Source organism: Alligator sinensis, unplaced genomic scaffold (genome assembly GCF_000455745.1).
Source record: "Alligator sinensis unplaced genomic scaffold, ASM45574v1 scaffold86_1, whole genome shotgun sequence".
Classification (NCBI taxonomy): domain Eukaryota; kingdom Metazoa; phylum Chordata; order Crocodylia; family Alligatoridae; genus Alligator; species Alligator sinensis.
The window spans coordinates 3,214,992-3,242,405 of NW_005841971.1; the positions used below are offsets into that span (position 1 = coordinate 3,214,992).

Here is a 27,414-nt window from a genome sequence, read left to right on the forward strand (position 1 = left end):
TTGGCCAGTTTCGCCAAGAGGTGATCATGGGATACGAGATCGAAGGCTTTTTTTAAGTCAAGATATATGACATCAATCTCTTCTCCCTTGTCCAGGTGATAGGTCACCTGGTCGTAAAAGGAAATGAGATTGGTCAAGCAAGACCTACCCACAACAAACCTGTGATGGCTATCCCTCAGGATGTTGGCGTCAGCCAGTCCATTAAGGATGGCCTCTTTAATAAACTTTTCTAAGACCTTCCTCGGGATAGAGGTCAGGCTGATGGGCCTGTAGTTTGCCGGATCCACTTTCCTCCCTTTCTTGAAGATAGGCACCACATTGGCCTTCTTCCAGTCTTTGGGCACTACACCAGAGCGCCAGGAGTTCTCAAAGATCCATGCCAGGGGCTGGGCTATGATGCTTGCCAGCTCCTTGAGTACCCTGGGGTGTAGATTGTCAGGGCCGGCTGACTTGAAGGTATCCAGCCTCTCAAGGTGTTCCTTCACGAGGTCAGCATTGATGGAGGGCAGGGGATCATCCTCACCTGGACCTGTAGTGGGCATGGGCGTCCCATAGGACTGATGAAAGACCAACGCAAAGTACCCATTTAATAGGTTGGCTTTTTCCTGGGTGTCAGTTGTCAGATGTCCCATCTAGTTTAGCAGGGGTCCAATGTTGTCTTTGCTTCTCCTCCGGCTCCCCGGACTTTTTGTTGTCCTTGATACTTGAAGCTAGTTGGAGTTCAGTTGCAGCCTTGACTACCTCAGTTTAGTACTGGCCTCTGTTGCTTTACTGTTCCATCCAGGAAGAGTACAGACCAACTGCAGACACTTTCTCTGCCTGACAAAGGGAATTTGTACCCAAAAGCTGCCAGATAAGAATTTTTCCAAGTATTTGAGTTAGTTTAATAAAAGATATTTGATTTACCCAAAGAACCTTATCTGCCTATGTCCTTAGACCGACACAGCTACAATCTACACCCCTGAAACACCATTATAAAAGCTTTGGCTGTAGAAAGACAGCCCCCAAGGGTGATGGGCACTCCCTGGAAGCAGATATCAGGGAGAAGCTGCTTACTTATCAAATTGTCACTCTGCCATCTCTGGCAGATATGGCTGTGTCAGCTGAACCTCCTACAGGACACAGCATGACGAATAGATCCAAGGAGGTGATACTTCCCCTCTATCGGGCGCTGGTCAGACCGCAGTTGGAGTACTGCGTGCAATTCTGGGCACCGCACTTCAAGAGGGATGCGGATAACTTGGAGAGGGTCCAGAGAAGGGCCACTCGTATGGTTAAGGGCTTGCAGGCCAAGCCCTACGAGGAGAGACTAGAGAAACTGGACCTTTTCAGCCTCCGCAAGAGAAGGATGAGAGGTGACCTTGTGGCTGCCTATAAATTCATCACGGGGGCACAGAAGGGAATTGGGGAGGTTTTATTCACCAAGGCACCCCCGGGGGTTATAAGAAATAACAGCCACAAGCTAGCAGAGAGCAGATTTAGACTAGACATTAGGAAGAACTTCTTCACAGTTCGAGTGGCCAAGGTCTGGAACGGGCTCCCAAGGGAGGTGGTGCTCTCCCCTACCCTGGGGGTCTTCAAGAGGAGGTTAGATAAACATCTAGCTGGGGTCATCTAGACCCAGCCCTCTTTCCTGCCTATGCAGGGGGTCGGACTCAACGATCTATTGAGGTCCCTTCTGACCCTAACATCTATGAATCTATGAATTTTTATTTCAGATTATTCAGTTAGTCCATAAAGTGCTTCTTCCAGATTAGTTATACCATCTACCCAAAGGACATGAGCTGAACCAACAAAATATCCTGTTGATATAGCTGCATCTTCACCATGGGCAAAGGCTGCTATTAACCCTTATCACACTGATAAAGTGTAGTGACATATTATCAAATAATGTTGTCAGTATATCAGAACTGGGCTAAAAATCTAGTTTGTGACTGAGTGGACTATGTCCATTTCAAACTGTGAACTCTACTTTGTATCATGTACTAAACATACCCAACCTTTTCATGAAAGTGTATTTTAATGCACTGAATTTTGTTTCTGGCTTAAGAAAGGTGCTTAAAACCTCTTTGGAAGATAACCACTTCAAAGACAGGAAAGGGGTAGAGGGAAATCTGTGACTATAAAACCAGAACCACATAGTAAGGTGATGAAGGAAACCTCACAGGAGGGATTAAACCCTCAAGGCTCTCTGACAGACTATTTTTCAAGTCCAATTATCATAATGGACAGCGATCTTCCATTTTATGGACAATGGGAAATAAAAATCTAAGTGAAGCAAAGAGCAACAACAACAATAAAGCATATGAGAGAAGTGATCCTGTGAAGTTCATGTTCTTTAACAACTGTTTAAAATGGATATTATTAAAATGGTATTCATCTTCCTTCTACTCAAAAGATTGGTTCCACTCACCTTTCCAAGGGCTGTCAGCAACTGAAAATCAATGGTTTGCCTATATCTCAGGATCCGGAGGATGCCATCCAAGTACACTTGATCCTTATTGAAACAGCCTGAAAGAATCAGATACCTAGTATTGTTTTCAAGCTCTTTCAAAGCAAGACATGTACCAAAAATAGTTATGCAGAAAATCACGGTATTTTCTTGCATACCACATGCTCCCAAATAAGACATACATCTTGTTTTTGGGAAGACAGAATGAAGGTTTTCCAGATGTATTGCTTCATAGAGCAGGGGCAGAGATTAATCTTCAGTTTGCTCATCCTTCTTTTTCTGCTTCAGAAAAAGCTACCATTTTAACCCTTTCACAGCTGATTTTGGCTGCTCAGGCAAAAGCTGAAACTGTAGCTGCTGTTGAAGACTGGACTCCACTGACAGATCTAGGATTTGAAGATCTAGAACTAAAAATAGTCTGCAGGGCTATGAAGTAGGAGAAAAAAGCCCAGGAGTAGCTAACATACAGCAAAAATACTGAAGAAAAGATAGCTTGATTAATAGATAGTCAGGACCATTAAAAAGGAGAGAAGATCGTTAACACCTATTGAAGGTAGGTTATAACGACCCATGAAGTTAATTGACTCCATCAGCACTGCCTGAGTACAAATGTCACTACTGCTGCTAGGCAGTTGTTTTTAAACTTTTGATTGGATTAGGAATCAAAGTGGGATTCAACAACTCCACTGTCTCCCTTCCCCCGATATGCCCCTGCCTCCATGCAGCTGCTGGAGAGAAGAAAAGGAAAAGAAACAGCAGCCATCTTACACTGTTTCCATGCTTTTCCTCTGGGCAGAAAATCATCTTCCTCTCTTAAGACCTGCACCCCAATTTTGGAAGGCTAATTTTTGGGAAAAAGTTGAGCATGGTACACAAGTAAATATAGTAATTTTATTTCCTAACATTATATATATTTATCCCACAGCTTGAAAACTTTTCCCCCCAACACCAAACAGATAGTTGAGTCAATGAGCCAAAGGGAGAACTGAAAGGAAGAGAATGTGGTCTCTGCCAGTAAAGTGCTGCAGCAGCACTCTGGTCGCAAGCTCAGTCCACAGGATGTTAAAGGCAGGCAAGTTGTGAACCTAAATTTATTTGTAGCGTCCCTCTTAATCCCTTTACTGTATAAATCAGAAATGTCTTCTCGACCTTTCTTTAAACACAATGCCTTTGTCTCTTCCTTTACAAACACAAAGGATTGAATTTTTCCACAAAGTTTACACTCTGCCAAAACTGGCTGCACTTACTTTGAAGACCACTTTGGACAAGAAAGATAGAATGGAACTGATTGCACAGAAAACCAACCTGGCTGGGATGTATCAGTCCACCCCCTCTTGGCTCGTACACAGTAATCCCACCTAGTGTTGGGGTCCTTTACAAATCTCCCCACATCCTGGAAGAGCTGACTGAAGGACATCTGGCTAGCTTGATAGACAGTATAGTAGAGAAGGGCAGCCCTCCACAGGAAAGGGTCCTTTCGGAACAGGACACTGTGAATACTCGCCAAACCTTCTTCAGTAGGATTGATTGGCTTCAAACCATGCTTTTTACGTCCATTCCAATTGCACCAAGGCTGGCTGTTGTTGTTCATGCCCCGAAAATAATGAGTTCCTAAAAAAGGAAAAAATCATGGCACTTTGAATGTTGACAACCAGTAGCACAATGGTAAAATAAGCCAAACTTACCCAAACTTTGGCTTTGCACTAACTTCAGGATTCTCACCTGTTGGGATAATGAGGGACTTGCAAAAGAGGTAACTTTGGAGCATTTATTCAGTAGTAAGTAAACTCGTGGCTCCAACCATGTAGTATGTCTTCCTGCTAACTGCTGGGGAGACTCTCAAAAGCAACTGAATGAAGGACTTGGGAAAGTAGGGCTGGAAAGGACTTAGGGAGGTCATCTAGTCCAGTCCCCTGTTCCAAGCAGGATCATTTCTTAAATCCCTGAGAGAGAGACTTGCAGAAGTACCTCAAACAACCAGTTTCTCTGGGACAGACAAAGCCTTACCGTGGATAAGAAATGGGGAGAATGGATAGAGAGGATTCAATGTGCATGAGTATCTCCCTTTGAGGCTGATGGTGAACTATACACTGAAGGCTTAGGGTATGGACTTTCAAACATTTCTCCATAAGATAAAAGGGGCAAGGCTTTACCTTGTCTCAGCCTGTGTGCATGTTTTTAACACTCAGTGGGTGTGCCTACATGTGTAGTTAATGTGCTGAAAGCGTACTGCACAGCAAAATACTGCGCAGTAAGCTTTCCCTGTGCATGTCTACAAATGTGCCCATCAGGAGAAAATCTGATCCCAGTGGGAGCAGTTCAGGGCAGGGATACTCCTGCCCTGCTCTGGTACTATATGGCAGCCAGAAGCTCTACACTCCCCCGAGTGCCAGCCCTGGGCTGCTGGGAAGACTGAGGTGAGGCCTGGGCTCCAAGGAGACGAGGGGAGCTGTCTCACCTCCGGGTTGCTGCCTCCCACCCCCATCCCTACCCCCGGCAGCTGCCTGTTGACCGACCCCTACTCTGATGGTGGAGCGGGGATGGGGACAATGTCCCCTTCCCCTGCAGGAGGCAGCTCCAGGGCCCAAATCCAGGATCGGAGCCAGGGATGGGACACTGCTCCCTACTCCAGGCAGATGCCTGCTGCTGGTACTGGCTCTGATCTCAGAGCCAGGGTGGGGACAACTTGCTCCTGATCAGCTATGTAATTGTGCACTACTGTGCAGTAGCTCCTGCACAGTTACATGGTGATATGCTTTGCTGCGCAGTACATTAGTCTACTGCATAGTAAAGTGTCTCATGTAGACACAACCAGCAAGTAGAAGCTAACTCATAGTAGCTTAGCTCTTTGGAGGATAAGTTATCATGGCTGGGCTTCCATTTAATAGCAAGGTAAAAGTTTGGATACACAGAGAGTTGCTGCAAAGCAGCTGACATGCAATAAGGCCCTGCCCCTTTTTACTGTGCAGTAAATTGTTCAGATATTCTTATTCTTAGGGGAGGTGGCTGCTGCTCTTTTACAACAGGGTAGATATAACATTAGTGCAGGACACCCAGAGCTAAAAATTTAAGGATTAACTTGTTCAAATCCCTTGGATTTCATCTGGTTTTGATATTCTAAATGCAGAAGCTCACTCAGAACCTAGAAAACCTTACAGAAATTTCCTGCTAACTTGGATCAAAAATAGGAGAGTCTTCCAGATTTACAGTTCTTTGGGAAAAATGTCCTATATCCATATATCTTAAAGTTATCTGCTGGGGTTTCTACCTTTACTACAGTCTACACACATTTCTTTAACACATCTACAGTGTAAGCTCTTTCAGGCAAGGGTCAAGCCTTGTAATGTACAGGGTCTAGTCTAGTATACTGAAAAACAAATAGTAAATAACAATGCGTATAGTCTCTGCTGTAGGCAGAATTAATAACATTTGTCCATACCTATTTCATGCCTCAGCATCCCTTCCAGCCAATGCTCACGTGCAGTGGAAACATTGATAGTCAGAGTTGGACGGCCATTGACTACCATCATTGAGGCCCGAGAAAGCAGGTCCTCCGTGAGGTGAACCACAATCTAAGAAGATAAGACATCTTAGGTATAAGAGAGCTCTTTTTCTTCCCTGCTATTGCCTCTTCTACTCTTCCCCCATTCTTATTATGTTCCACCAGGACTTGGTCACTCACCTCTTACGGCTTCCCAAATTAAGACCCATGTGAGAAGTTTTTGCCTCTCCAGAAAGTCTCTAGTCATCTCTGAAGCCCCACTGATATTAGGTGGCTCTATATCAGTGGTTCCCAAACTATGGGTTGCATCAGCAGAGGGAGTCATGGGGGTGTGGGGCATGGGCTGGGAGTGAGGGGCCATGTTGAGGAAATGGGGCCATAAATGGGGTCATTTTGAGGAAAAGTTTGGGAGCAGTCAGAAAAGCACTGCTCTACATAGTCTAAGAATTCGACTATGCAGATATGTTTGCAGAATTCGAGCCTAACTGATCCACAGGGGAGGTGGAGGAGAGGGGAGTGGGAACTGACTATGCACAAAGAGCTTGCAAATGCACAAACAAGTATTTTTGGGTTGAATTTGAACAAAATCAGAGAGACTTTAATTGATGGAATGTATTTGTACTTAAAACTTTAAGAAAAATATATTTATAAAATCACAATTTAAATGTCACCCTGAATTAGGGAATAGAAACATAATACACTTTTTTGCTTCTTTATAATGCAAAAAAGCATTATAATCCTGTCATTGTTCAACATTAAACAGATATGATTCAGGGTTTTTAGTGCAGTGACTTCAGCCTGCTTATTCCCGTGACTAACATAAATAAAAATCTCTATAGCCTTTATTAGAGGTGCAGAAAAGGAAGTAAAAAAAACTCCTATGAAAACAAGCATCTGAAGTGAAAATTACCAATAAGGCATTCATTTTAACAACATCTCTTCCCTTTAACTGGAGAAAGATTTTATAGGGGGGAACCTAACAGTCTTTAAATGATATTAAAAGAGTGGGGTTGAGGTGTCCTTTTGGGTAAAAGAGAAAACCTTTAATCCAGATGGGCTGAACCTGCTGGTTCTGATGCTGGTGTTGGACTCTGGCCACACAAGACATACGCACAGAAGAAGAGAAAAAAAAGCAGAGAGAGAAAACTACAATTTTCTTTCTGGTGCTGACTTTTAATTGCAACAGCAATTTTGCAACTAGACAGAGACAGACTCAACACACATCCCAAGCACTATTCAACTTGACTGAAGCCAACACAGGTGGAATATCACCAAGTCGTCTTCCAGTCTTGTTCTGTCAAGTCATTTCTCATGACCGGGATGAGGATCCCATGGTGGGATCCCTGGGTCCTAGGAGGTGGTATGTGTGGAAGCCATGATAATAAACCTTCCAGTCTACCTGTTCTAGCATTGGGGTTAATTTATGGCAGGGGCGGGCAATTATTTCGGGCGGAGGGCCACTTACCCAGTTTTGGCAGGCTGTCGAGGGCTGCATGGGTAGCCCCACCCCCTGACAGGGGCCCCGCCTCCTGGTCACCATTTTGGGACTAATGTCCCAATGTCTTGGGACCAATGTCCCAGGGCCAGCACCGGTGGGGCCCAAAGCGGGGCACAGGCTGGCAGGGGTCTGTGGAGCCAGGCTGGGCTGCACAAGCAGGGAGAGGTGGGGAGCTGGTGTGGCTCCACAGTGCCCCTGCCAGCTGGGACCCCACGCTCTTGCCACCCTGCTCTGGACCCCGCTGGTACTGGCCCCCGGACACCGGTGTGGGCCCTGTGTTCCCGCTGGCTCCCGTGCCCACTCACACCCAGTGCCCCCCCAGCCCTATGGTACAGGCAGTGCACAGCCCCGACCCCCTACTCGCCAGCAGGGAAAAAGCTGGTGCTGAGTGCAGGGAAAAGCGGGAACATGGGAACATTTTTGACAGGAACCAAGGGCAGATAAATATTAATTTTCTAAATTTTTTAGGGGCCCCACGAGCCAGATAGAATGGCGTTGCTGGCCAGATCTGGCCTGCGGACCATATTTTGCCCACCCCGACTTACGGACACCTAGAAGAGGGCAGAAGAGTCCTTCCTGTCAGAATGCTGTTTACCAATTTTGGTCTAGTTTCTGACATGCTCATTTTTCGTTCACTGATTTCAGGTTACACACTCTTCTTGTTTACCAGATGTGATCTCAGCACAGTCCTTTTCTGTTCAGACTAATGCAGCTTCTGCCTTTAACTCTTGCTGATTTTTATAAAATTGAATTCAATAAGATGAACTGGACTTTTTGTTATGTTGGATAATTCTGGATAAAAGCTTCTATGCAACACACCCCAGAAAATAAGGCATATAAGAATTTGTATTTAAAGGTTTAGGAAATGTTCAGGGAAACAGACCTTCTTAAAAAAACTTTCAGACCTTTTTTTTTAAATACATTGTAAAGCAAGAAAAGATCAAGTAAACTTTTATTTTTTTAAAACCCACCTGTACCTGTCCTGCCAATATCCATGCCTCAGAATTCGACATAGTGCACTACTGATGAGACTAATACCTGACACAGTAAAAATTGCAGTACCTTCCACTTCCAAGCACTACTGATCTCAAAGACAGTAGGGGACAGACCCATGACTGACTATTTTTGTCAAATAAAAAGCTTTTCAATCCTCCTTTAAAACACATTTTGTTCTAACATTTACCTTAATATTTCCCTGTTTCAGATTTCAAACAAGATTGCACGTTTTATTTGGGAAAACAAATCAACTCACAAAAATCAGTAAAATGTATTGATGCTGACAAGTCTAATTCAGAACAGAAAGGCTGACAGATAAGCCAAACTATGAAGGTGACACAAGGGAGAAAGGTGTGGCAAGTTGTCATTCTGCCCCATGGCCCTTGTTGAGCAAACAAATGGAAATCAAAGAAGAAAAAAGGTCCTGTGTGAAGGGCCCAGTTAAAGTATATGTACATGATTCTCCCTTAATCCACCACAGCAGGACTTAAATGAGTTGCAAGAGATGTGTGGGCATTGTACCAGGTTGGACAAATACATGAGGTCCATCAGGTGAAATCCCAGCATGACTCTCCTATTTAGAGTTAGTCTCCCAAGGAAAATAGCAAAAGCTAGTGTTATGATTGCTGAAAAATGACATTAGACAAACCATCAGGGAAAAAATGTAAGACCTCTTCCTGACTGGATTTATAGTCTAGTTCATTTCTAATGTTTGATTCTGTGGTTTAAGTAGCTACTGACTCTGTATGCATCCTACCTCACCCAGGCAGCCTTCTTTCACCATATATTTCCTGACATGATTCCAGATGCGACTCTTGGTCAGCAGGCTGCCTCCAGTGACCTGTTCAAACTTTTCATAGCTTCCATATTTCTGCAAAGTCCGTTCCATAATATTGATGGACTGGGGAGAAAAAAGCGAAAGAGACAGAAATACAATAAGACACCAGTTTTAGACTGGTGACTACCACAATGGGACAAATGGCAGTTTCCGCCCTGCATCCCAATGCATGTATGTGTCATTGAACTACAGTTTTTATGGGTAGGCCAATATGCTCTGTAACCAACTCCTGTCACCCTCAGAGATCTGTACAAATTCAAATACATTGAAAAAAGAGTCTGATTAATTAATTTTGGGCCCAGCATACTTAGTTCCCTATGACTTTGGGAAAAACCACTTGATCTCTTTGTCTTATTACTTAACCTGTGAAAATAGGGATGATAATGCTTCCTCAGCTAACAGAGATGTTCAAGGGTTAAGTTATTAGCATATTCCCCATCCCCACATGGTGCACAGCCCCCACTGCCAGTAGCTCAGCAGCAACAGATGGTGGGTCCTCAGGGTGCTCATGGCCATGGCAGGCAGAGTCCCTGGCAGCACACGGCTTCAGCTGAGTCCCAGGGGCTGCACATGGTAGCACAGAGCCAGCCTGGTCCAATCCGCTTGGGTGCACCTTGAGACCAGACCAGGCTGGTTCCATGCTAAAATGTGGGGCTTGGGGCATTGCAGGTGGGAGCCATGCACCAACTGGCCAAGCCAGCTCCGTGCCTTCATGTCAGGTTTCCAGCACTCGAACAGGAAGCCACACATGGAGGTATGAAATTGCGCGCCATTGGGTTGGGTGGGCTCTGTGTCTCCACATGCGGCTTTTTGCTGGAGTGCTAGAAGCCCCACGTGGAGGAACAGAGACAGTTGGCCTGGCCCAGTGGCGCACAGTCCACACCCGCCCACAAACCCCACAGCCACCCACAAACCCCATGCCCCCTCCCCCAGCAGGCAGGAGCTCCCCTCTCCACATAACAGCTGTCCAGTCATGTGCCACCATGCTCAGTGCCTCCAGATGTGACTCCCAGCTGGACTGCTGGGAGCCCCACGGAGTTGGAGGCACAGAGCCTGCCAGGCTTATATTATGCAAAATTATATAATTATGCACGGTCATGTCTTTTATGGCCAAAATTGCTCAGGCTCATAACTGCATATATATATAAATAAAATATATAGATGTATATAATAGGATGACAGTGCATGCTGCAACTTGATTATTGTGATGCTGAAAGGAACCTGTTTGCTGTCCATGGGTGCATACACACACATTAACTTTCTGACAGTTAAGCAGCTTAACTATTTTAAGTCGACTTAACTGTCAGAGTGTGCACACACATGAGGAGCAGAGTCGACTTAAATGCGGTGCAAGATAATATACCTCCAAGGTGTATTATCTTGAGTTGCACTAGTTAAGTCGACTTAGCTCACAAGATGTCTGCCACCATGTCACAGAGCTGTATGTGTATATGCTCGAACATGGCTTAACTTAAGTCGACTTGGTTAAGTTGACTTTGTTGCGTCGCCTTATTTTAAGTCAACTGTGTGTTGTGTGTACATGCCTCATGAAACAGAATTAATAACCCCACAGAGCTGCTGACAGCTTATTTTAATTGTATTTTTAACTAAAACTAGGCAACCACAGACAAGTGCCACTGGAATACATTAATGCTATTCACAAGGTGTCCTATCTAAGTATCGTAGCTCCTGGCTGAAAGAGACATGCATTCTCCGAATGCTGAACAAATATTCCATGTCATTCTTGATAGTTCCCTATTACCTAGCTTAGAATAACTTAATTAAATCCCGAGCACCTCCTGAAGAAGCCAAGGGCTCTATTCAACTTGAATGTACAGCAGTATAGTTCAGCAAATTTAATTTTGAATAAAAATAATGGATTTAATGAATTAATTTCATTTTGTACATAGGTCTGGGAGCAAAGGATCTGTCTGCTACCTGTAATTACCATCTTTCTCCCCTTATACTCCTCTGTACATGATTTACTGTATGAAATTGTTATTTACCAAGCTGCTTTTAAGTGAAGTGAGTGGGGGTTGCACTAGCTAGCTCCTGCTCCCATAGAAGCCAAGGGGAGTTTTGCCACTGACTTCAGTGGGAACTGAATTGGGTTTCAACGTCAGTGAATAAAAATTGATATTTTAATTCTCAAAACAACTGTTTCTTGGAAGATCTGGGATGACGTATATGAATATGTACAGCATGAACTAGGAAAAACATGAACAGGCATAAGCACTTGTGAAGAGAATGGTCTCAAGGCATATATGTTATGAGCCTGACTCAAAGCCAACTAAATTCAAAGAGAAGTCTTCCCAATGACTTTGGAGGGTTTGGGGATCGGCTCCGTTATGAATACACAGTAGCAATTAAGTTGAATGGATAAGAAAAGTTCTGAGATACTATTCAACATTAACAAATGAGCAATTTAGTTCAGGTTGGATCAATTTGCTTAATTTAAAAATAACCTCAGATAAATGATATAGTAACTCCATTCTATTTACATGTTAACAGGAGTTCCTTAAATGGAGGAATAATTTGATTTCTTCTCACAGACCAGATCTGTATGATAAAGCCCATTTTTTTCTGGTTCAATTCTTCCTTGGGCAGAGGGGTCAGCACAAGGCCTATTTATCATGGTAAGTTTCAAGTAGAACCGAAGAGGTACACTGTTATTGTGTAACTGGGCAAATTTCCCTTTCTCTGTTTGGACTTCTTCCCTTACATAAGGGAACCTAACCTTTATCGAATTCTGCTTCAATGAAAATTTCAGGCTTTAACATGTCCCAGGATTAGTGCGGATTAGTGACTAAGTGCAAAGACAAAATCTAAGCAACTATTAGTTCTAAATTAACAGGTGATTTTAACAGTCATGGAAATCTTGTGTTTCCTCAAAATGTATTTCAAAACTAACTTAGTGGCCTAAGGCTGAACTTGTTCTAACAATCATTTCATTTAATATAGGTGGTGTTCTTTGATCACCGTGCAGATTCTGATGTGTGAACATCCTATTCCTATAAATTGCTTATAAAAAATACATTCCTTATTAGCTACAGGAGTACAGTTTGCTCTCTGTGAATAACCTGAATAATTCAGAACAATTCTTCAGTTTCTTTTACAATTACCAGATCCTTTAAGATCGTGTCACCTATTCATTGTTATGTGTATCTGGTTTCCCTGAACCAATTAATTTTATTATTTCATTTAAGCAAAGTGTGTCTCAACATTCTATCCCCTGACATGACATTTTCTTCATTGAATTTCCTTGTCTTAAAAGCGGTGAAGTCCATTAGATAAGCACATGCAACTAGGCATCTATTTATGTTTCAGTCTCTTTGCATATACATTCACAGTGAAACAATAGCCCATAGACTCATGTTCTACTTCCCAACCATTTTTTCTTCTCTCTCCCTTGCCTGTACAGTTCAGTTCAACTTCACTTCTCAATAATTTATACTGGAAAGATGTTACTAAAGTGGAATTAAGATGTTGGAAATAGAGATCTAAATTAAATTTAACAGAGCTCTGGTAGGTGAAATTACTGTATCAATTCATCATTAAGGCTAGGTAGAGAAGTTACACTTAACATGTGTTAAGCACGCAGAAAGCACTTTAAAGCCATAACAGAACAGACATTCACAGCACTTAAAGCACTTTAAAATGGCAGATTCTACTCTAAGGGCACCAGTAAATATGGTACAATGCATTCTCAACTGTTCCCCTGCATGGCGGAAAGGAAGAAATCTGAGACAAACCAATTATGAAGACTTAGGAAATCCAGCCAAAGAGCCCAGAGGCCTAAGGGCCTACAAAGGGGCCAAGTCCAGATAGGGTCAGAGTGCGAGACCAGAGCGGGCAGGGGCTAAGAATGAGACCAGTGGACCTGGGAATTCAGGAAAGAGAGAGTGGGACCAGAGGATCCAGGCCCAAAGAGGGGCAGAGTGTGGGACCAACCAGAGGGTCCAGGCCCAGAGAGGGGCAGAGTGTGGGACCAACCAAAGGATCCAGGCCCAAAGAGGGGCAGAGTGTGGGACCAACCAAAGGATCCAGGCCCAAAGAGGGGCAGAGGGTGGGACCAACCAGAGGGTCCAGGCCCAGAGAGGGACAGAGTGTGGGACCAACCAAAGGATCCAGGCCCAAAGAGGGGCAGAGGGTGGGACCAACCAGAGGGTCCAGGCCCAGAGAGGGACAGAGTGTGGGACCAACCAAAGGATCCAGGCCCAAAGAGGGGCAGAGGGTGGGACCAACCAGAGGGTCCAGGCCCAGAGAGGGACAGAGTGTGGGACCAACCAAAGGATCCAGGCCCAAAGAGGGGCAGAGGGTGGGACCAACCAGAGGGTCCAGGCCCAGAGAGGGACAGAGTGTGGGACCAACCAAAGGATCCAGGCCCAAAGAGGGGCAGAGGGTGGGACCAACCAGAGGGTCCAGGCCCAGAGAGGGACAGAGTGTGGGACCAACCAAAGGATCCAGGCCCAAAGAGGGGCAGAGGGTGGGACCAACCAGAGGGTCCAGGCCCAGAGAGGGACAGAGTGTGGGACCAACCAAAGGATCCAGGCCCAAAGAGGGGCAGAGGGTGGGACCAACCAGAGGGTCCAGGCCCAGAGAGGGACAGAGTGTGGGACCAACCAAAGGATCCAGGCCCAAAGAGGGGCAGAGGGTGGGACCAACCAGAGGGTCCAGGCCCAGAGAGGGACAGAGTGTGGGACCAACCAAAGGATCCAGGCCCAAAGAGGGGCAGAGGGTGGGACCAACCAGAGGGTCCAGGCCCAGAGAGGGACAGAGTGTGGGACCAACCAAAGGATCCAGGCCCAAAGAGGGGCAGAGGGTGGGACCAACCAGAGGGTCCAGGCCCAGAGAGGGACAGAGTGTGGGACCAACCAAAGGATCCAGGCCCAAAGAGGGGCAGAGGGTGGGACCAACCAGAGGGTCCAGGCCCAGAGAGGGACAGAGTGTGGGACCAACCAAAGGATCCAGGCCCAAAGAGGGGCAGAGGGTGGGACCAACCAGAGGGTCCAGGCCCAGAGAGGGACAGAGTGTGGGACCAACCAAAGGATCCAGGCCCAAAGAGGGGCAGAGGGTGGGACCAACCAGAGGGTCCAGGCCCAGAGAGGGACAGAGTGTGGGACCAACCAAAGGATCCAGGCCCAAAGAGGGGCAGAGGGTGGGACCAACCAGAGGGTCCAGGCCCAGAGAGGGACAGAGTGTGGGACCAACCAAAGGATCCAGGCCCAAAGAGGGGCAGAGGGTGGGACCAACCAGAGGGTCCAGGCCCAGAGAGGGACAGAGTGTGGGACCAACCAAAGGATCCAGGCCCAAAGAGGGGCAGAGGGTGGGACCAACCAGAGGGTCCAGGCCCAGAGAGGGACAGAGTGTGGGACCAACCAAAGGATCCAGGCCCAAAGAGGGGCAGAGGGTGGGACCAACCAGAGGGTCCAGGCCCAGAGAGGGACAGAGTGTGGGACCAACCAAAGGATCCAGGCCCAAAGAGGGGCAGAGGGTGGGACCAACCAGAGGGTCCAGGCCCAGAGAGGGACAGAGTGTGGGACCAACCAAAGGATCCAGGCCCAAAGAGGGGCAGAGGGTGGGACCAACCAGAGGGTCCAGGCCCAGAGAGGGACAGAGTGTGGGACCAACCAAAGGATCCAGGCCCAAAGAGGGGCAGAGGGTGGGACCAACCAGAGGGTCCAGGCCCAGAGAGGGACAGAGTGTGGGACCAACCAAAGGATCCAGGCCCAAAGAGGGGCAGAGGGTGGGACCAACCAGAGGGTCCAGGCCCAGAGAGGGACAGAGTGTGGGACCAACCAAAGGATCCAGGCCCAAAGAGGGGCAGAGGGTGGGACCAACCAGAGGGTCCAGGCCCAGAGAGGGACAGAGTGTGGGACCAACCAAAGGATCCAGGCCCAAAGAGGGGCAGAGGGTGGGACCAACCAGAGGGTCCAGGCCCAGAGAGGGACAGAGTGTGGGACCAACCAAAGGATCCAGGCCCAAAGAGGGGCAGAGGGTGGGACCAACCAGAGGGTCCAGGCCCAGAGAGGGACAGAGTGTGGGACCAACCAAAGGATCCAGGCCCAAAGAGGGGCAGAGGGTGGGACCAACCAGAGGGTCCAGGCCCAGAGAGGGACAGAGTGTGGGACCAACCAAAGGATCCAGGCCCAAAGAGGGGCAGAGGGTGGGACCAACCAGAGGGTCCAGGCCCAGAGAGGGACAGAGTGTGGGACCAACCAAAGGATCCAGGCCCAAAGAGGGGCAGAGGGTGGGACCAACCAGAGGGTCCAGGCCCAGAGAGGGACAGAGTGTGGGACCAACCAAAGGATCCAGGCCCAAAGAGGGGCAGAGGGTGGGACCAACCAGAGGGTCCAGGCCCAGAGAGGGACAGAGTGTGGGACCAACCAAAGGATCCAGGCCCAAAGAGGGGCAGAGTGTGGGACCAACCAGAGGGTCCAGGCCCAGAGAGGGGCAGAGTGTGGGACCAACCAAAGGATCCAGGCCCAAAGAGGGGCAGAGTGTGGGACCAACCAGAGGGTCCAGGCCCAGAGAGGGGCTGAGAGTGGGATCAGGGGGTCTGGAGGCCCAGAAGAGGGGCCGAGTGTGTTGGATTGAAAACAAGTGACATCATGCAGTGATAACACCCGCAAAGCATGGGGCATGATGTAGGGGTAGATTGGAGCCATGCAGTTAACTCATATGGTGTTGACCCCGGACACCTTGGGGGCTGTTACAGTAAGACTAAGTCAGCCTCCCTTATTTAAATAACAATATTACGTCAAGGCATGGAGGATGAAAAAAGGGGCTGACTGCCAAAAGAGTAGGGTAGAAAAATACGTTTTGGCTTCCAGGGGCTTCATGGCCACCCCTGGAGATGGTATCCTGTGACACCATGAAAAGCAGTAATTGGAAGCCAAGGAAGCAGAAGACTGGGAGAAGAGCTCTGCATCCCAGAGCAGGTAGATATTGGAAAGGACCACGCTCAGCAGCAGAACAAGGTTGAGCTCCACAACTGGCTTAGTTACAAAAGAAGATTAAAGGGGCTGGGATATGTTTAGGAAGGGGTAAGGAAGACAGAAAGAGGGTGGATGTATGGATTTGTTTGTCTTCAGGTTGCAGAACAGAGTTAGCGGGAGGGGTGTTTAGTGTTTCCCATACTTCTGGGCCTTTCTGGTTGCCACATAGAGCCAAGAAGGATATTTTCCCCCTCCTATTGCTGCAGGTGTCAGTTTGGGGGTTTTTTTTGTCAACTTCCTCAGAAGCACTGGGTGTTGGCTGCAGCCACAACCGTGGATTTTGACTTGAGTGTGCCGATGTTCCTGCTGGAGCTAAAACCCAGAGGTTCTTGGATAGAGGGTGCTGCCCCAGAACTCAGGGTCAAACTGATTGCCAGATTTGGCATCAGGATGGATTTTTAGCCCAAAGTCAAACTGTTACAAGTTGTGGAGGTTTTTGCCTTCCTTGGTAATGGGCAGGAAGGCATGTTCCTCTTTCTCTTAAATGTATTTAGCAACATTTGCAGTAGTCAGAGCTTGACAGTGTCCTTATGCCCCCTGCTTTACCTGTGGGAGGTTAGGCTTTTCTTGGTGTCCTTGAGCTATGTACCATATAGTTATATGTCAGGATTGTTTGTGCAATTTTAGGAATAGCTCTCGTATGGGATGATTTAGGTAGGGGTGTTCTGGCTTTGCACAGGGTGTTGGACTAGGTGACCTCCAAGGTCCCTTCCAGCCCTACTTTTCTCTGGTTTTCTATGGTTCTAGATGAGTATGTGCAAAAGCAGAATCCTGCTATGAAAATGAAACACTCGCCCATGGCTAGCCTTCATCATGAAGATGTGCTGAGGTATCCATCACACCCTGTGAAACAATGCAGCCTATGGAGCCTTGAACTGTGGTTCTTGGCTGTCCTTTGGTTCACTGTCCCATTGATACATAAATATCAATGCTGGAAATGAAAAAAAGATCCTGACAGACACCAGTTTAAATTTTCCCTTCCTCTCCAACAGTTCTGATCATAGCCTTGATAGTTCATTGGTGACTGTGTTCAATGTTAAAAGGTACGCTGACTTGCATGCCAACATAGTGCAGCTGTCAAGCTGCTGATCAGCTGCTATCATGTCCCTCTGTGTTGAGCTTAGGCATCCTTGTTGTCAGAAGCCATAACAGTCCAAACTTCAGAAGCCAGCTGAGATTGTTTCCTATTGGAAGCCTCCACTGTTTGTGAAGGGTTACTCGCCAGGAAAACCAGAAAACCTGGAACAGGTCTTCCCACCCACTGGCAGCTGGAAAGCCACAGGCTTGTGTTCTGTGGGCTGTTCTGTGTATGAAGGATGAACACTTTCCATTTGAGCTAGCAGCAGCTTCAGTCAGATGTAACAGCTATAGGCAAGGGGCAAATTTCTCCCATTAGCAGCCATGTTATTTGATTGGGAGAGTAAATGACACCCATTGTACAAGATACTGAACTATAAATATGTTCAGTATCTTGTTCCAGATATGCATATCTGTCATGGGTGACCTAAATTACCCAGACATCTGCTGGGAGGAGCAGTTGGCCACGTCTGCCCGTCCACGTAGGTTATTAACCTGCATACAGGACCTGCGTCTAACACAGGAGGTGTGCAGTCCCACTAGGGGAGATGCCTTACTTGACTTGGTGCTGGCCTCAGGGGAGGACTTGGTGGGGGAGCTATAGGTACAAGGTAACCTAGGGGATAATTGACCACCCATTGATAGGATTCACTATCAGGCGTAAGGTGGGAAAGACAAATAGTAGGGCATTAGTGCTAGATTTCCAGAAGGCCAACTTCAATGAGCTCAGGAGATTGGTTAGGGTGGGTCTGAGGGGTAATCACATCTGTGAGATGGGGGTCCAAGAAGGGTGGGAGTTCCTCAAGGGACTGATCCTACAGGCACAGAGGGACACCATCCTAGTACATGCAAAGGGTGGCAAAAGAGCCAAACAACCTTTTTGGCTGAGCAGGGAAATCCAGGGGAGCCTTCAGAGGAAAAAAGAGGCCTACAGGCTGTGGAAGCAGGGGGCAGCCACCAAGGAGGAGTATACCTACTTGGCTCATGCTTGCAGGGAAGCAGTGAGAAAGGCCGAAGCAGATACAGAACTCAAGTTGGCAACAAAGATTAAGGACAACAAGAAGTCCTTCTTTAAGTACATAGGGAGCAGGAAGAAGGCGCAGGGTAACATAGGGCTGCTACAGAATTCATTAGGGCAACTCATAACTGATAGGATGGAAAAAGCAGAGCTCTTAAATAATTTCTTTGCTTCTGTTTTCCTGGACACAGATACATATGCACCTCCCAATGAGTCTTTAGTCTGGAGTGAGAGTAGTACCAATCCACTAACGGTTACCACTGACCTAGTGAAGAGGCACTTGGAAGGGTTGGATGTAGTTAAGTCAGCGGGCCCCGACGATCTTCACCCAAAGGTACTAAAGGAATTGGCCAATGACATAGCAGAACCACTGGCGCAGCTGTTTGAGCACTCGTGGCTCTTGGCACAAGTCCCAGAGGACTGGAAAAGGGTCAACATGGTCCCTATCTTCAAGAAGGGGAGGAAAGAGGACCCAGGTAATTATAGGCCAGTTAGCCTCACCTCTATTCTCAGGAAGACCTTAGAAAAAATCATTAAGGATCACATTTGCAGGGGGCCAGCAGGTAGCACAATGGTGGGGGGCAACCACCATGGGTTTATAGCAGGCAGATCCTGCCTGACTAACCTGGTCTCTTTTTATGACCAGGTCACAAAGTGCTTGGATGCAGGGGAGGAAGTAGATATTATTTACCTAGATTTTAAAAAGGCTTTTGACACAGTGTCGCACCCAGTTCTTACAAATAAACTGAGTGGCTGTGATGTGAATTTTTTCACAGTAAGGTGGGTGAGAAACTGGCTTATGGGATGCACCCAGAGTGGTGGTGGATGGGGCGGTTTCTCCCTCGAGGGATGTGGGCAATGGTATCCCCCAAAGCTTGGTCCTTGGGCCAGTACTGTTTAATTTCTTCATTAGCGATTTGGATGAAGGTGTTGAAAGCACCTTGTCCAAATTCACAGATGACACTAAACTATGGGACATAGTAAACACACTGGAGGGCAGGGAGCAAATTCAGGCAGATTTGGACAAACTGGGGAAGTGGGCAGATCAGAATAGGATGCAATTCAACAAGGATAAATGCAAGGCGCTGCACCCAGGGAGAAAGAATCTCCAACACACCTACAGACTGGGGGGTATCATTCTGAGCACCACAACAGTGGAAAGAGATCTTGGAGTCCTGGTTGAGACAAAAATGAACATGAGTCGCCAGTGATGAGGTAATAAGCAAGGCTAACTGCACTCTTTCTTGCATCAGCAGGAGCATCATGAGCAGGTCTAGGGAAGTGATAATTCCCTTCTATGCGGCATTGGTGAGGCCGCAGATGGAGTACTGTGTCCAGTTTTGGGCGCTGCACTTCAAGAGGGATGTGGATAACCTTGAGAGGGTTCAGAGAAGGGCTACTCGTATGGTTGAGGGCCTGCAGGTAAGATCCTATGAAGACAGACTGAGGGATCTGAATCTCTTCAGCCTCCGCAAGAAAAGGCTGAGGGCCGATCTTGTGGCTGCCTACAAACTCATCGTGGGGGGAGCAGGGAATAGGGGACACTCTGTTTACCAGGGCACCCATCGGGGTTACCAGAAATAATAAACTGAAGGAGAATAGATTTAAATTGGACATAAGGAAGAAATTCTTTTATGGTAAGGGTTGCCAAAATAAGGAATGGGCTTCCAAGGGAGGTGGTGCTTTCTCCTACCCTGGAGGTGTTCAAGAGGAGATTAGACAGGTATTTGGCTGGGGTTACTTAACCCCAGTGCTCTCTCCTACCTGGAGCAGGGGGTCGGACCCGATGATCTACCGGGTCCTTTCCGACTCTAGAAATCTATGAATTTATCTATATCCACGTGTGCATGTACAGTCACATAGATACTGAGTTAGCTAGGAAGAAGAGAGACTTCCAGAAGATCACTGAACATGGAGCTAGAACCAAATAAAGACTCAATAAAATACCTAAAATGCCCCATTTTAGGTTAGCTATTAGCTACCCAAGTCCAGAATTGTGATCCAAAAACCCCCATTCAGCAGCCACATGTCCCTGGAGGCATTAAAATCATGATGCCCCTCTCTATTTGTGGATGTGTACATTTCTGCTTCTGCTCATGCCCAGGACTTTCCCAATTAGGGCAGTGCCTATCTTCCTCTTGAGCTCAATCAGATCCAAAATCTAGGCATCCCTATGTATAAATTTCCTAAGCTGTAGATTTGCTAAAACCAGGCTTAACACAGACTTACAGGATGGGGTCCTCACTACATGCAGTTATGGCCACTTTCTTTTTGAAACACACCAAGAAGAAGTTTTAAGTGCAGATAATACAAACATTTGGCTGGGATGTCTTAGGCATGAATGATCCTGCTTTGGGCAGGAGTGGGAATACATGACTTCCTCGGGTATTGTAAACCTGTGATAGCTTTTGGTGAATTAACAAATAATGATAAGTTTCCTTATAGACAAAACAGTGTGGTTCCTTGTATTCCAGGTGTTGTGTGAAACCATACAACTCAGTTATTTGAGTGAAGTTATAAATATATGTACCAGATTCTAATAATGTGGCACCTGTGATAGCAGGAGACTCAACTCTATCACTCAGAAGGACCTTTCCAGTTCTTTGTTCTTAGTTTCAAGAGTCAACCAGGCTACTAAGTGGTTACAAACTCAATTAGAATTTGTTGGGAAGACAAAGCTTTGGAGACCCAGCTGCTTCTTTCTTCCTGAGCTTGTTGGACTTCGAAGCACAGCTGCTTTTTCCTAAGTATGTCAGGCTGCAGCAGATGGAATGTATTAGCCTGACCAAGGGTCATAAAATGTTGGTCTCTTTTTGTCTAGGGATGGAAAGGAGAATAAAAGCAAAATCTGCATAAAAGACAGTTGCTGAGGAGGGAGGAACTTAATGTTCATTTAAAGAACTGATATTTGTCTTGTCTCTTACCTCCTGATACTGGTTGCATAATTAAGTGTCTCAGAGACTCAGAAGTACACCTAATAAAAATAACAACACATTTCTAGGTTGGTATTCTCTCTGTTAAATTACTTGTCACTCAGAGCTTCAGTATCATCCAATTACAGCACCAACACTTCAGATGGTCACTAATGTACTATTCGTCAAAACTTATTACGGCTACTTAAAACTGTAACACAAACACTTGTAACAGGTGCCTGACAATTAATTTCCAACTTTGTATGGAACTAGAAGTATGACTTCCCTAACAGCACCCCGCTCGCCTAGTTATATTTTATCAGATTTCAACTAACTAGTTGTCCTTACAAGATATCTATTGGGTATGAGGCTTCTAATTTAGAACAAAATCACTTAAAACCAGTTTCATGTCTTGGATTTTAATCAAGGAAATTGATGAATAAGTGCTCTACTAGAAAGAGGTCATAATAATTGCATCAACCCAAATATTACCTTGTGTATATAGATGAATTGTATCAATTTAAGATTATAGTGAACTTAGTACTAATGAAGATAAAGACTTAAGAGTATTTGGTCCAAGCCAGGAATAATGTTTCTAGTTGTGAAAACGACCTCTGATAGTTTGGACACTGTACTGCAATCCTGATTATGAACTATCCCTATTATTACAGTTACAATATACGTAAAGTGAAGAGAACTACATCTGTGGCTTCAGAAGATACAGATAGTGATCATTATGAAAGGCCTGTTTGCTATGCTATTTTTTATGTTTATGACATACTTGTGATTCTTTATGTATTTTCCTCTACTACATATTTCTTAGCTTATGAATGAAACATACTATAAAGATAAGAGGATACGGAAAAATTGAAGAGGGGAGAACAGAAAGGTGAGAATAAAGAAAGTGGTAAAACAGAGAAATTCCTAAAAAAAGAAGCTATGAAGTTAGCCATAGTTTATTGTATGACATTAATAATCCTACACGTTACTATATATCTATGGCAAGGAGGGGAACTTAAAAGGGAGCAGACTGTGTTACCAAGTTGGAGAATCTTCTCTGATGAGATCAGAGGCCTGGAGAAGAGAGAGCTTAGAAGAACTCTAATTAATTTCCAAATCAAGCATTTCTTTTATACAGTACTGGCAAAACCCATCTCATTTCCCCTCTATTTCTTTTCTTTAAAAAGATTAAGTACTTCTATGGTTAAATCCCCATCATATCTTCAGAAAACATTGCCTGCAATACAGCATTAAGACTCGAAATAGCCACACGCAATGGAGGAAAACACATATGTAAAAGAACAGACTCTCTGTTGAGCTTCCAGAGTAGCTATGAATCCAAATTTTCAGATGATTAAAAATTCCTCAGTAGTGTCTTCTGAAGAATTAATGTATTAGTGTCTGACTTACAGTGTTGATGTAAAAAGTCAAGGGAATTCCATTACTGTAAAACTGGCCTGGGAGCAGCGTTAGGTCTGCTCTATGTGTAGGTATGCACGTGTGCATGTGCGTGTATGTCTATTGCTATAAGCATCTCCTGAAAATCTGTCAGAATTAATTTAACAGATTATGCTTCTAGAATAATGATGGTGACCAATCGAAGCCTGAAAATGTTGCAAAAACCCAAGTGAGTCCACTGTCTTGTTATAAGAAAAATACTTCAATGCATATAGTAATGTCTGAAAACAAACCATTAAAAAGTTGATTGGTTGTAAATGCTTGCAAGAGCAGAATTCATTAGTATATATGGCAAAAGGCAGTATAGTGTTTATCCTCCTCCTAATGAAAGTATGTTTTAGTTTAAACTTTCAGTGAAAATTGAAGGAAGGCAGCAACTTTTATGACCCATATTGTAGGAATGCATATATAAGTTACTGATTATCATTCTGGGAAATATATTGGTTCATATAAATAGTAGCTAGAAGAAATTAAATTCAAATCTCCATGAAAATGAGATTTTCCATTTAACTACAGGGGAAAAGAAATAGTGCCATCTACTGGGATTGGTGTTATCTGAGACAAGATTGCTGCTATTTTTCATCTATTAAAAAGTCCAGAATCCATTTATTCAGTAGTTTAATAATCTGAAGTTTGAGAAAATATTGTTTTTCCTTTCCATTCCAGTCACATACACTAACTTATATTGTAAAGCAATTCATAGCTCTGTCTGAGAAAAGCAGTTTTTACTTTCTATGTCCAACTGAAGAAAATTTGTCAGCTATGTCATGCTTCACTGGATATAAAATAAGCTTATCTTCATTATTTGTTATGATATTAAATGTGTATTTTGCCATACTTAATTATTAAAAAACTTTCAATGAAGCATCAGTCCCTAAAATAAATAACAAATATCGTTGAGAGACCAATTGCTATAAACTAGTCAGTCAGTCATTATTTTGATTAGATTTTACAGTAATTTGTTGAAAGAAATCATACCCTCAAACAAATACTTCACTGATTTCTCTATGCGAGAGTTTTATATTTAAACATTCTTTTAAAGTCTTGCTTAAAACTGAATTGTTTCTTTTTTCATAAATACAAAAAGGGCTAGTTTACATTAAATTCAATATTCCAAATTTAGCTATTTAACTTATTTGCAATCAGCAATTTTACTGTCCCTAAAATTATTCACCAAGCAGACATTTGTTTTAAAAGAAAGCACACACCAAATAAGTAATAACTTAAAAGACCTCTTCAGAGCTTTTTAGGACAAAGTAGATATGTTCTGTTTCATCAGGGAAACAATTAAACTCACAATTCAGATCAAATGTATAATAGGATAACCAAAAGAATAAAAAAAAGATCCTCTTAGACATTCAATAGTTTTGAAAATATGGCGCATCATATTCTTCCTAAACCAGATGATAAAATCCTAGGTGTCTGGAATTTGAAGTGTTTTATTTTCAATTCCTGCACTGAGATTCTTTGTGGAAGTGAAATAATTTTTGTATGCATTGCAACCAAAAAAGAAAGCCTGCTACAGAACGACAGCATTTACAATATGGGATTCTCTGTTAAATGCATTTTCTACAGCTATTTCATTTCCTAAGCTAGAAACGATCTTACAGAAAAGCACAAGTGGGAGCAGGGTTGCTTTTGGTGCTACAGAGATAAACACTCGATGCATCTCATGTAGGTTAAAGTTGAAATAAAAGCATTTTGAGCATGATAATAGATAGGAAGCCACATTAATAAAATGAATTGAAAAGGCTGCAGCTTAGCTATCAAATGGACAACAGCATCCCATGAACCTACACAGAAAGCAGACCACATAGCATAGGAAAATTGATTTATGCAGCTTTACCTGACCCTGGAACAGAATCTCAATCACAGTCAAGGGCAGAGGCAGATTTGCCGCCTGACTGAGCCTAATGAAATGTGAATATCCTTCCAAAGTTAATTAAACCAAATGAAATCAACACATGCTTATCCAATAACCATGTCCTCAAGGCAAGTCATAACGAATTTATGATTGCCCCCTACATACTGTGTCAGCAAGAGGGCTGGTAGGTTCTCTAAGTTTCCTTTTCCTCCCACCAGACTGAGACATATACAAAAAGGCCATTACGTGAGACATTACATAGAGATACCCCGTATGACTGACTTGCATATTGTACAGTCTTTTTCATGTTTTAAGTAGGTTCAGCTCTACAACATCTTATAGAAACATCTCGTTCTATTAGGCAGGCTAGTCAAAGAAAACATGAAAACCAGAGAGACAACTAGAAATTAATGTCACGTGGATAGGTCCTTGTCAACTATGGCAGTAAATTTTAGGTTTTTTCTTTCTGGTGAAAAAAAGATTTTTAAAACACATTCAACTTGAAAAGGTTTCAGTGGGCGCATCTACATGTGATGCTGACTGCAGAGTAGCCTGATATTACTGTGCAGTAGCATCATTTAGCAAAAACTGTGCCAAGATGCTACTGCGCAATATTATTAGGCTACTGTGCAGTAACATCAATAAAAGGACATTCACTGGCACTAATGTGCAGTACCTCCAGTTACTGCACATTTATTTAGTACTTGCTTGTACAAGTACAAAATAAATGCACAGTAACCACTGCACAGTAATATCTCATGTAGACGTGCCCAGTGATATGGGAGTGCATTCAATATCAATGTCCCTTTAATTTGTATTTTGCAGTTGATATAGTCTCATGTTCTAATATAAGCTGTTATGAAGAAGAATCTCTGACCTGCAGCAAGAAGAGGCCCACACTGTCTTTTTAAAAGAGAAAAAAAAAAGAACTGTACCTGCTTAAGAAATCTGTCAGATGCTTGACTATGCTTGGCTAATACATTTGGCAATGCAGGATTTGCATATTCAAATTGAGGATTGTAGGTAAAATCTGACTTGAAGAATTTCATCTTCTCTTTCTCTACATTGGAAGGCTTGATGGCAGTTAGTATACAGAGTTTTCGGCCAGAAACTTCTCCCTCTTTTCCATGGCTTTTTGACAACTGGGGCTGCTTTGGCTTTGCTAGATTAGAGAAATAATGCCTCTTAGCCTTGCTTTTGGTTCGAGGTGGCAGTCCTTTGCTGTTCCCTGTGACTGAAATACCATTTGTAAACTTTACACTGCTAGACATTGGGCTAGTGATGAAGACAGAGGGCTGTCTGCTCGTACAGTACCACCCGCTGCTCAGCAAAGGCAGCGGTACTTTGATCTTGCAGTGCTCGCTGCTTCGCAAGGTAGTGGAAAACTTGGTGGATTTTCTGTGTCTTTTATGATGTACAGATGACTGCTTTTGGAAGTGGTGTTTCTTCTCCTCTTTACTCTGCAGAAGGACATTGTAGCTACTTGTTCCTGTTGTGAAAATGTCCTTAAGGACTCCAGGTGACAGGTGCTGAAGACTGTTTTCATTCTTAATGACCAGCTTGTGTTCCTCTGGATTTAAGACCGTCTTTTTAGAGAGCTCTTGTTTAGGCCAGTGAAGTTTTTCTGTATATAAAAAAAGACAAAAACAAAAAAATCTAGAATACATCTGACTGCCATACAGAGAGAAATATATGTTTTAGGGCCAAAACAAAATACCAAATATGAAACCAAAAACTTGAACCAAAAACTTGAGCTGGTAGGGTCAGAAGGGACCTGAGCAGATCATCAAGTCTGACCCCTTGCCATGGGCAGGAAAGAATGCTGGGGTCAAACAACCCTGGTAAGGTGTCTATCTAGCCTCCTTTTAAAGACCCCCAGGGTAGGAGTGAGCACCACTTCTCTTGGAAGTTGGTTCCAGATCCTAGCCACCCTGACTGAGAAGTAGTGCCTCCTGATATCTAGCCTGAATCTACTCTCTGTCTACTTATGGCTGTTATTCCTTGTTACTCCCAGTAGTGCTTGGGGGAACAGGGACTCTCCCATAGCCTGCTGGTCCCCCTTGGCCAGTTTGTAGACAGCTACCAGATCCCCTCTCAGCCTTCTCCTGTGGAGGATGACCAGGTTCAGGTCCCGTAGCCTCTCGTCGTAGGGCCTGCCCTGCTGCCCCCGATCATGCGAGTGATCCTCCTCTGGACACTCTCGATGTTGTCCACATCCCTCCTGAAGTGCGGCGCCCAGAACTGGATGCAGTACTCCAACTGTGGCCTGACCAATGTCATGTAGAGGGGGAGGATCACCTCCTTGGACCTGCTCGTGATGCCCAAACTCAATGCTAGTTGTGATAGTCTGTGCTAGTCTGGATGCCCAAACTCAGCGCATATCTCAACAATTAACTTGTTGAAAATCAAATCCTGGTGCATGTGTTTTTAAGTTTCCATAGACACATTATGCTTTTCTACAAGTTTTAAGCAAATTGTGACTCATTTTTAAAGATGTTTTAGAAAAGTAATTGATTTAAAAAAAAATAAAGCTAGAATGAACTTTAAAATGTAGCCCATGAGTAAAGTTCAGCACAGATGTGCACCCCACAGAATTATAAGGCAGAACCACAGATTTCCTCTGCTTTCTGGAGTGGGGTAGGACAACCCCACTGCCAGAGCTGTGATATACTAAACAGCTCTAAGGTAAGCAAGCAAGCGAGTGCTTACTACTCCCTTCTTCACAGCACACTGTTTTGGAGCTAGTAGCCCTCCATGGCAAATCTGACTATCAAAGCAATCTCTCAGAGAGGGTGACATAC

The 27,414-nt window shown here is 44.6% G+C and overlaps 1 protein-coding gene across 1 annotated transcript in view; it reads right to left on the minus strand.

Annotated features, from left to right (window-relative positions):
- KIAA0895 (KIAA0895 ortholog) overlaps nt 1-27,414 on the minus strand; it is a 51,304-nt gene that overhangs the window by 7,289 nt on the left and 16,601 nt on the right. The window contains exons 3-7 of the mRNA XM_025200607.1: nt 25,549-26,237; nt 9,206-9,349; nt 5,892-6,024; nt 3,758-4,063; nt 2,414-2,511 (exon numbers count right to left, since the gene is read on the minus strand). Of these exons, the coding sequence (XP_025056392.1) occupies nt 2,414-2,511; nt 3,758-4,063; nt 5,892-6,024; nt 9,206-9,349; nt 25,549-26,237 (1,370 nt within the window). The remainder of the gene's footprint in view (nt 1-2,413; nt 2,512-3,757; nt 4,064-5,891; nt 6,025-9,205; nt 9,350-25,548; nt 26,238-27,414) is intronic.